General features: G+C 36.0%; 1 protein-coding gene across 1 annotated transcript; it reads right to left on the reverse strand.

Moving 5' to 3' along the window:
• Window positions 1-308: 308 nt before the first annotated feature.
• Window positions 309-8,324, reverse strand: LOC308665898 (DGAT1/2-independent enzyme synthesizing storage lipids-like; the record flags this gene model as incomplete). Its single annotated transcript, XM_081324243.1, has 6 exons — window positions 309-410; window positions 513-652; window positions 2,310-2,370; window positions 3,400-3,593; window positions 5,178-5,345; window positions 8,069-8,324. 6 exons carry the CDS (start codon window positions 8,322-8,324, stop codon window positions 309-311), a joined length of 921 nt encoding a protein of 306 aa, XP_081180369.1.
• Window positions 8,325-10,105: the final 1,781 nt, after the last annotated feature.

A 10,105-nucleotide genomic window follows, 5' to 3' on the forward strand; every position in this document is an offset into this window, starting at 1 on the left:
TTATCCGTGGGCTGTTAGGCTTTTAAATGGGACGTAATCTTATGCAGAATTGACTTGGGAGGCCGGTGTGTGGTGTAGTTGGTTCACATAGTGTGGTAGGATGGAGGGTTTGTTGTCACTGTGTGTTGGGGGGAGAGAGCACGGGGGGAGGCTCAGAGGCTCAGCTAATCTCAATGTACACATGTTGTACTTTGACAATAAAGGTTTATTATTATTATTATAAGAGTAGCAATATTTCAATAATGCATGAAAATATAGAATTACAGTAAGGATAAGGCTGTCATTGTTATACAGTTTTTTCATTGCAATTATTCATTTTTCTTGTTATGAAACCGTGCCAACAGACCTCTTCTTATACTTCCTGGTTGTTTTTGATATTTTTCTATTAAAGTCTGTAAACTGTTTTGTACCTATTAAAAGAAGAAAACACACATGTAAATTTCTCTTGATTCCTGAATGCTTTTGTTTAATGAGTTAATTCTATCATGACGCTCACATATAGATCGGTTTACCTTTTCCACCAGATCTTCAACAGTTATGTTTGGATCATATGGTATGGGCTGTCCAATATGTGTACGCCATTTCACTGGAAACCCTCCATACAAAATAACTAGTGGCCATCGAACATATTCGTATAAGTCTTTTATTGGTTCTATATGATGAGAAAATTAGGTTGCATATTAAATATATAAGACTGTTTTCAAGGTTGGGTTCAGATAAACAGTATTCTGAAGTTAAATTATATGATTTTATGGTTTTACTGTCTTTTATGGTTTCTACTTCATTAAAAATTCCTTCAATAAAAATATTTTAAAATTACAGTAGCTCCTAAATTATCAATGTCTTAGACCTTATTATATCATGATGACACATATTAAATCAACCTTCTGTATCATTCTATGTTCAGCATACAATATAACAGTGTATATAAAAGCATTTCTTTTTGTTTTTATTATTTTTTTCAACTGGAATGTCAGAAATAAATAAAGGGGGACTTACGGCTATCTGTGTATCAATACATTAATTCTCAAACCATAAGAGAATAAAACCAACGTTATGATGATGGGTAAAGTTAACAAAAGAAAGAGTTGTAAAATGGATTGGACCTATTCAGGCCATTCAAATTCGGAGGTTGTCCATTTTCTGGGAGAAAAAGGTTTGGGAAAAAATACACCAGTGCAGTCCTTGGAGATAGGAAGTTGAGTTATTCCTTGGAGAGCTTCTGATTGCTCCAGTTTAAACTTCCCTATTTCCTCTCTCCTGGTCATGTGACCAGAGTGGAATGCTATGCTTCATAGTATACACATAAAAATAAAATTTTTACACAAGCAGAAGTTGAAACAGACACACTCACAGAAGCATTCACCTTAATGGATTCTCACTTATACACACAGACACAGATTCATTTAAGCTGGCAATACATATCACCTGTCCTAAATTACATCTTCACACAAGCACCCACCCACACACACACACAGAAGCAAAGTATGCATCCAACATGACCATAGCTACTAACACACCTTGTTAGTTTACTACACAGATAACTTGAGTAGCTATGTTGCTAAAGAACTAAAAAAAATTCTAAGAAGTATGTTCTGCAGGCTTCCCCTGCCTTACTTAGTGAGCATATTTCAAATCATAAGCTATTTAAAATTTGGGTTCTCAAGCTGCAAAAAACCACAATCTAGAATCTTGCAGTTTTCCAGTAAAATAAGATTTACAAGCAGGAAAAAAAAGCTGGTCAAGTGGAATAAAATTGAAAATATTATGTATATGTTGCGATGTACCAATAAATTTGGATCTCAGAGGATGGGTGAACTTGTGATATGATTCCACTATTACTGTACTAACAGCCCTTTGTCTGTTATTTATTTGTTTTTCTTTTTTATTGTTTTTTTATTTTTTTATTAGAATTGCACAAGTCACTTGCTTGTGAGATGGAGGGCTAAATTAAAAAAATAAATGGATACTAATGTTTTAATTTTTGTTGATAATAAGGAAAGGATATTGATTATGATTTTAGATATTTATTTCTTCAGTCTTGGGGTACACCAACCAGAGTTACTTGCATTTGAGATGGGTGGATATACTAAACAAACAAACAAACAAACAAACAAACAAAGCCATTAGTAAAACTTGCTCAGTAGAAAAGTTCATCTTTTTGAAAAATCACTATGTCGGTCCTGTGCTGGAACACTACAGAACAAATACTATTTGCTTATTTGAGTGTTTGGGAACATTGACATAGTTTCCCCCCCCCAAAAAAAACAGATTAGAACTTTAGAAAATATATAGTATGTTTAACTTACTTATTTTTCCAAGTATCCTATACCCCTCCCGACTATTCTCTGTAAACATTGGAATTATGGGCTAGGGAAAAGAAGCAAGGAAGCAAATATCAACCTCATGTATTTAAAATATTTCAGTAAAACAAATGGCAATTTGAAGAACATGTGCTTTGATTGTAAAAATATAGCTTGTTCCTAATTACTGTAACAACTTCTTCATGTTCTTTATTTACAAAGTTATTAGATGTACATCTCATCTTTCTGCCAGGAACCTAAAGTGACATATATAGCACCCCCTCCTTTGATTCTCTCTATGAAAACAACCTTATAAGATAGAGTTGCTGAAAGATAATAACTGACTCAAAGTCACTTTGTGGCTTTCCATGGCTGATGGTAGTCTTGAACTAGGAACTTCCCAGTCATAATTTATCATCCTCCCAAACATTTGTGATTTATATGGAGTTGTGTGTTAGAACTACATTACAAACAGAATGATAATGCACAAAAAAGGCACATTCTATAGAATATTTATTTATTAATTTGATTTAGATGCCACCTGACTCTAAAGATAGTTTGGTCTAGTGGTTAAAACACTAATCTAGAAAGCAGGAGACTGTGAGTTCAAGTTCTACCTTAGCCATGAAAGCCAATGGATGACTTTGGGTCACTCATACTCTCTTAGCCCCACACACCTCACAGGATTGTGGTTGAGGGGATGAGGTGTGTTGGATATGTTCACTGCGTTGAGTTATTTGTAAAAGTAATAAAGGTGGGATACAAATTAAATAATAAGACAACTGTCATGGAATTAATAAAAATGGAATCTGATGGAAGTTGTGGAAGATACACTGTGTTTTGTCCATGTATGAGAGTGGCGGTGCAGTGGTTAGAATGCAGCATTGCAGGCTAACTCTGCTCACTGCCAGGAGTTCAGTTCTGACTGGGTCAAGATTGACTCAGCCTTCCATCCTTCCAAAATCAGTAAAATGAGAATCCAGATAGTTGGGGCAATAAGCTAAATCTGTAAACCACTTAGAGGGTTCTGTAAAGCACTGTGAATCAGTATATATCTATGTGTCATTGCCATTGCTATGTATTTGGTAGGACTTACCACTCTTGCTTCTAAAGCAACTTTTGCGAAACCTGTGCGTTTACCCCATAAAATTTTATAGGTTTCATCACTAAAGATGGCTTCTCGTGTTCCTCCTGGTGAAATAGCCACCCAATCACCATTCTTCAGGGCATGAAGACATTCTTCCTTTGAACCAGTTATCATTTTCAGATTCTTGCCAAGCATTTTTAAGCCTGAAAGAAAGAAATAAAACAAATAAAAAAATAAAATTAGAAATCTTGTTGAGAACAGAAAGCTGAACAATGTAATAAGAAAGTAAAAAATTTTTGAAAGACTAAATGCTGGCATTTTATTCATTTCTGAAATAAAGCAATCAACAGTACTAATTTATTTTCTTAACTTTGTCAGTGGTTGTCAACATCTTTTAACTAGCCAGCATTAATGCAATATTACAATATTACCAAAAATAAGCTCCAAGACTTGTTTTATTTCAAATTGAATTGTTTTCATTTTGAGTAGTGCCTTTTATTTTGTTATTAATAAATAGCAACAAGTATTATATTTCAGTTTCTGATAACATGAGCTATTTTGCTGGATTGCATTGTAAAGTAATTCTGTAAAGTAGATTTAGAGGAAATAATAATAATAATAATAATAATAATAATAATAATAATAATAATAAAGTTGGAAGAGACAGAACTAGATAGTAGAACTCTTCAGATGTGGTAATCTGTTGTAAAATTTCCCCTTCCCTAAAAATTTCAAACCATTACATTATAGAAAAGTATAACCAAATGAAATATAGTGATATATAATATGATTATATATGTGTGTAGACATGTATATAGAGATCTTTACTATGTGCTGACAGAGACAGCCAAGAAAAGACTCAATACTGGCCTATGCAAAAGTCATGGCTTCAGTGAAGATGCTGAAGAGCCTATCTTGGGAGCAATTCTGTAGCTATCAGGCAGGTAGAAGGTTGAGAGGAACCCCAACCCCTGACCCTTAGCATCAGCGCTTTTTTGTCATAGAACGCTCAGAACGGAGTTCCGGCACCTTTTTTGGATGGAACCTTGTAGGATAGGCAAGGCGGGTTGTATGACATGTGTGAGTTCCGGCACCTTTTTCTTTTACAAAAAAAGCACTGCTTAGCATTGACCTCAGAGTAATCTGACACCATCTGAATTGCTTTATCAAGTCAAATTTGATGTCTTCTTTCTTCCAAGATAACAAAACAAATCATTTTCATAGCCTCAGTTGCTTCCTTGGTGTGAAAATATATCACTTTGCAGAGATCTGTTGGGTGATGTGTTGTGATTCCTGAACTGAAACTCCCCTGCATTAATATTTATTTTATTTTCATATTACTTTTTCTCCTGAACCTGCTCAGAGCAATGTGCAAGAAGAATCGAAAACAATATTAAAATACCCATAGTAAAAGTAGAAAATACAAATGAAAATGGTAAACAACAACAACAACAATAATAAAACTTTAAAGGCCATCCAAAGCAGCTGTTATCCGATGCCTGCCTGAGTATTCAGGCATTTCTTCGGATTCTGTGAAACAGAGCAACCTGGAGCCAGTGATACTTCAGTCAAAGAGAACTCTATAAATGCGGCTCTACCAGTAAGAAAATATCCCTGTGAGACGATCCTCAAACAGTCATTCACGTTTATACCAAATCCCACAATACTTTCAGCCCAAACTAATAAGTTTTAGAATAAAATGAAGCAGAAGGACAATATATTTTGCCAGCTTCTTTACACAGACTATATATCTATAAAAGCAATGATACAAATAAAGTGTATATCACCTGGCAACTTAAAGACAAAATGATCAACCACTGTATAGCAACACAGTTTGTTCTTCAGGAAAAAGATCCTTGCTAGAAAGAAAATATAATCTATAGGAAGTGCAGCATGATAATAAATAATAAGGCCTGGTCCTTCTGGTAGATTTTCTACTCCATGTAATTCATAACCTGTTTTTAATACAAAACAGAACAGAATATTGTCATTCATATAATCAAATGCATCATAAAACTTTATTATACCAAGAGGTTCCAAAGTGATGATTACACCACTGTAGTCTTTAGTCCTACTAAAATAAGCACAATATTATATTATCTGATGGAATTATTAAATTGTGTACTGTGAGTTTTAATGCCCCAAAATACTTTCACTTGCCAAATAACTGTCTCTAACGACTTCTGTTTTATTTTCTATTTTATTAAAATACATAATAACTTATTAGATTTTTGCTGATTAATAAGGAGAATTCAAGATTTTGATATGTATTAATAGACAAGGGTGAGATATGGAATGAAGAATTCTTTATCTTAAGAGACAGTGATAAGATGTTAATGTTAATTAAATTTGTTAGGGATAGAGGTGTGTGTGTGTGTGTGTGTGTGAGAGAGAGAGAGAGAGAGAGAGAGTCGTGGTGGTGCAGTGGTTAGAATGCAATACTGCAGTCTACTTCTGCTGACTGCTGACTTCCAGCAGCAGTTCAGCAGTTCGATTCTGAACGGCTCAAGGTTGACTCAGCTTTCTGTCCTTCCAAGGTCAGTAAATAGAGGACAATATGCAGACTCTGTAAACAGCTTAGAGAACGCTGTAAAGCACTGCGAAGTGGTATAGCAATAGCAATAGCATTGCATTGTGATAGCATACGGGTGTGTGTGTGTGTGTGCACGCGCACGCATGTGTGTTTATGTTATTGGGATTTTTTGTGCACTTTTTAGATTGTGTGGTGTGTATCTTTTTTATGTACTTTTGAGGATTTTGCACCAGCATAGAGTTGTTCCTACTTAGGCACAGAAGCCAGCTGGGTGACAAATCCAATATAAACATCTTGATGATTGTAGGACCATATGATATATAGTCCTACATAGTTTTATATGATATAAAACTATGGAACAATTGCTAATGGTAAAATAGTTAATACAATATATAAAATCACTGTGTGGTTAAAATCTAGAAGTGAAATTGTCCTTAATATTAATATTGAAACTGAGCGGTAATATATTATAGGATAATATGATATACTGAAGGCAATAGTGATACAGTTCAAGGACCAGGATCTCCCAATACATTTTGAAATAAGGAGAAACTACTTGTAGCTTGGGTTTTTGATTTTGGCAGTGGTTTGGTGTTGAAGCTTGTTTCAATTTAGTTTCTGAACTAAATTTTGTTACCAGACTAGGGAACAACATCAGCAGGATTTTCTTGTCCTATTCCTCTTTAGCTTACATGAAACATGTCAAACTCGCGACGTCACATGACATCGTGCGATGTATCAGAGCTTTTTCCCCATTGCCAGCAATGGGGTGGGCGTGGTTTTCTTGTCACGCATCCGGCCTGCGGGCTGGCAGTTTGACACCCCTGGTTTATATACATCTTGTGTGCCAGTGTGGTCAGTTGGTGTTGTGATTGGTTGTTCATTTGGAGCTATATTTAAATTCTGAGCAGCTGATTGGTTCTCTTGTTGATTGGACGCTCAAATGGTCTAGTTTCTTACATATTCAGATGCTGGATCTAAATCAATATACTTGCTAATTACTCCTTTGGTAGAATATCAAGCTTCAATAAATTCAAGTGGCGGGTATTGGCTTGCCCAATGATGTTTGTTCCTTCCTAATCAAACTGGTTTTTATTATCAATGTGGTTTGAGGTCAGGGATTTTTGGTTGTGCTGTTTAATTGCTAGTTGATGTTCTCATGAACCCTTGTTTTCAATCACCTTCCTGTTTGTCCCACATAGAATTGGTTACAGTTGTTGCAATTGATTTTGTGTACTATGTTGCTGTTGTCTTCCTTCTGTATTTTGTCTTTGACTTTAGACAGCTGTTTTCTGAATGTAAATGAGGGTTTGTGAGCTATCATCATTCCTAGGGTTGCAGTATTCTGGCAGCCATTTCAGATATTCCTTTGATGTATGACAGGACTTACTTTTGTGTTGTGGTGGGCTGTGTATTTTGTCTCCCAATGCATATTTTGCTCTAATGCTGTGGCCCCCAATCTTTTGGGTACCGGGGACTGGTTCCGTTGGAGAAAGGTTTTTCTGCAGACCGGAGAGGGCATGGTTTCATGTGCTGCCTGCCTCCCACAGATGGGGCTTTGCTTATTTGCACGGCATGGTTGCTGGGATACCGCAGCCCAATGCCAGTCCATGGACTTGGTGTTGGAGATCCCTGATCTAATGCAGCAAGCATTAATTCTGCAAGTTTCCATTTGATCAGTAGCAGAGGAGAAAGCTGTTCACATGAGTATGTTCTTATAAAAAAGCATATACTGTATAGATAATATAAGTACCTACATTTTTACTGTAAATAAACAAGTCAGTACCCCATAATTATCATTTAATTAAATCAGAATGCACAGACAAAGATCTCCTGAATAACATGTAATTAATACCAGATGTATTGTGCCAAATATTTTTAGTAATGATTACTGTTTTGCTGAAGCAGTGTCTCAGGACAATAGAAACTAGTTAATGCAGTAGATCATCTAATTAGTAAGTCATTTAAATTTAATATTTAAATATAGGTAGATATAGTTTACAGAACTTAAAGCAGAATTATCTGAACTACAGTCTCAATATTCATATTTCAATGAATTTATGAAGTGTCTGGTGGAAAATATAAACATCAAAATAGGAGCCTTTTCCCAGAACAAGCAAACCCAGAAGAATAAATATTTCTTACCATGCCATATTCTTCCAAAGTAGTCCCAAAGATGTCCCAAAATAAAATAGTAGCTTCTTTGTGCCTCTTCTTTAGCTTTACTAGACATCTCATAGACCAGGACAATAAAAACAGATAGGTAGACATAGAAGAGAATCCAAAGAGGAACTGCCAGTAATGCCACTAAGGGACATAAGACTGCAGAAATAAAACATTTCTCCAAGCTCACAGGAAGCCATTCTATATATATATACGGCAGACCTATTGTGGAGTTCATAAGTACCTTTGCAAAAATGTGATAATGCTTAATCTCTGCAGGAGAAAGGGAAAAAAAAGTCAAAGAACAATATAAAATAAGCAATACACTCAACATAAATATTTAGCTGGCACAAATCTTGCAATATGAACTTTAGGAATATTAGGGCATGCCCTCCTTCTCCCAATTATGTGTGAGAATGATTGAAATCTTGTAAGTGTGCAATTTCTCAAGATCTCGGTGATTTTAATGGATTGTATCTGAAAATTTGGAGTAGAAGCATTTTTGGGTGATTTGACTATAATTTTAGATATGTACTGTGATAATACATACACATATTAAGACAATTTTTTTAAAATCTCCACATTTCTCTGAAAGAAAAATGGGGTTAAAGATTTCTGAAAATTATCACACTCAAGTGATAAATAGCTAAATACTATGATAAAGTGAAAAGCAGGAAGACAGGCAGGAAGGAAGAATGGATGGAAATAAGCTTTCTTTTCTTTAGCTAGGTTGCTACAACCACTATCCCCACTGAAATTTGGTATAAAGAAAATGAGATATCACACATTGAGACTGGCCCAGGATTTTAATTTTCTGACATAGAAGTGTTTATATGCAGATAAATCTGATGAGGACCTAGGGCAGACATGTCAAACACAAGGCCTGGGGGCCGGATGCGGCCCGCGAAGTGGTTTCATGTCACCCGCGAAGCCATCCTGAAAACAGTGAGGGAACGGCCCCCATTGCCTTGGCCCTGGCCCAGAGACCCTCCTTCTGCCAGAGACCCTCAGATCTGTCCGACTCCTGCCCAGGCCCCCAAAGGCACCCTTGATGCAAAAGATGTAAAGCTGGCCATGCCCATCCAGTAGGCCATAGGCACTCTAGCCACACCCACCCAGTAGGCCATGCCCACCCTGGCCATACCCACTTGGCCCCCTGAGGGCAACCGCAATGCTGATTCGGCCCTCAATGAAATTGAGTTTGACACCCCTGACCTAGGGCAATTTAGTTATTTCTACCCTGGAGATTACAGGATGATTTACCAGGGTAACATAGATTCTTGTTTTGTTGATATAAACCATCACTTCATGAGTGTATTGCATAACACCCAACTCTCTCACTCCCACATTGTTGTAATGATGACTTTTCTGCAGGCATTCATTTACTTATTTTTCATACTGGCTTCCACATGAGTCAGAAAACAAATAAACTAAGTTTCATATAAGTTCATATGACCTTGCAGGGAGGCCAATGGCCATATCTGCGATAGCTTTCCTCTTGTAGTCAGTTTTATTGAATATGCAATTGCCTGCAGGAATTTGATATCATTTCTGGGATAGAGGACATAGGAGGAGAGCAGCTGTAGCACTCAAAGCTTTTGAGTTTGGTTTTTTTACAATGTAGTTCAAATGAGTAAGTTCCTTCAAACTCATTGAACAGATAGTGACCATACATTTTCCTCTAATCCCTTACAGTCTATTAGAGCAACTAACTTCTTATATTTTACACAAATAATACTCATTCTAATGCAGTGGATAACATTTAGTTCATAGGCTAAAGTTTTTGCAATCCTCAAAACTTTTTTCACACATCCTACATGATTTTACACACCATTATCATATCTTCTCTCACAATTTCCCCCTAAGAGCCATAAAGGAATTTTTCCTCTTAAGGGAAAAAATTTGGTATACAGCATTCTGAATGAGGTCCCACGATGGTATTGATGGTTTTTAGCTTCATAACGATTCTTAAAATTAAGTTCTTTTCTTTTCACAGTATTATTTTTGTTTACATTGTTA

The sequence above is a fragment of the Vipera berus genome (assembly GCF_964194415.1).
Source record: "Vipera berus genome assembly, chromosome: 3".
In the NCBI taxonomy this organism is placed as follows: Eukaryota; Metazoa; Chordata; class Lepidosauria; order Squamata; family Viperidae; genus Vipera; species Vipera berus.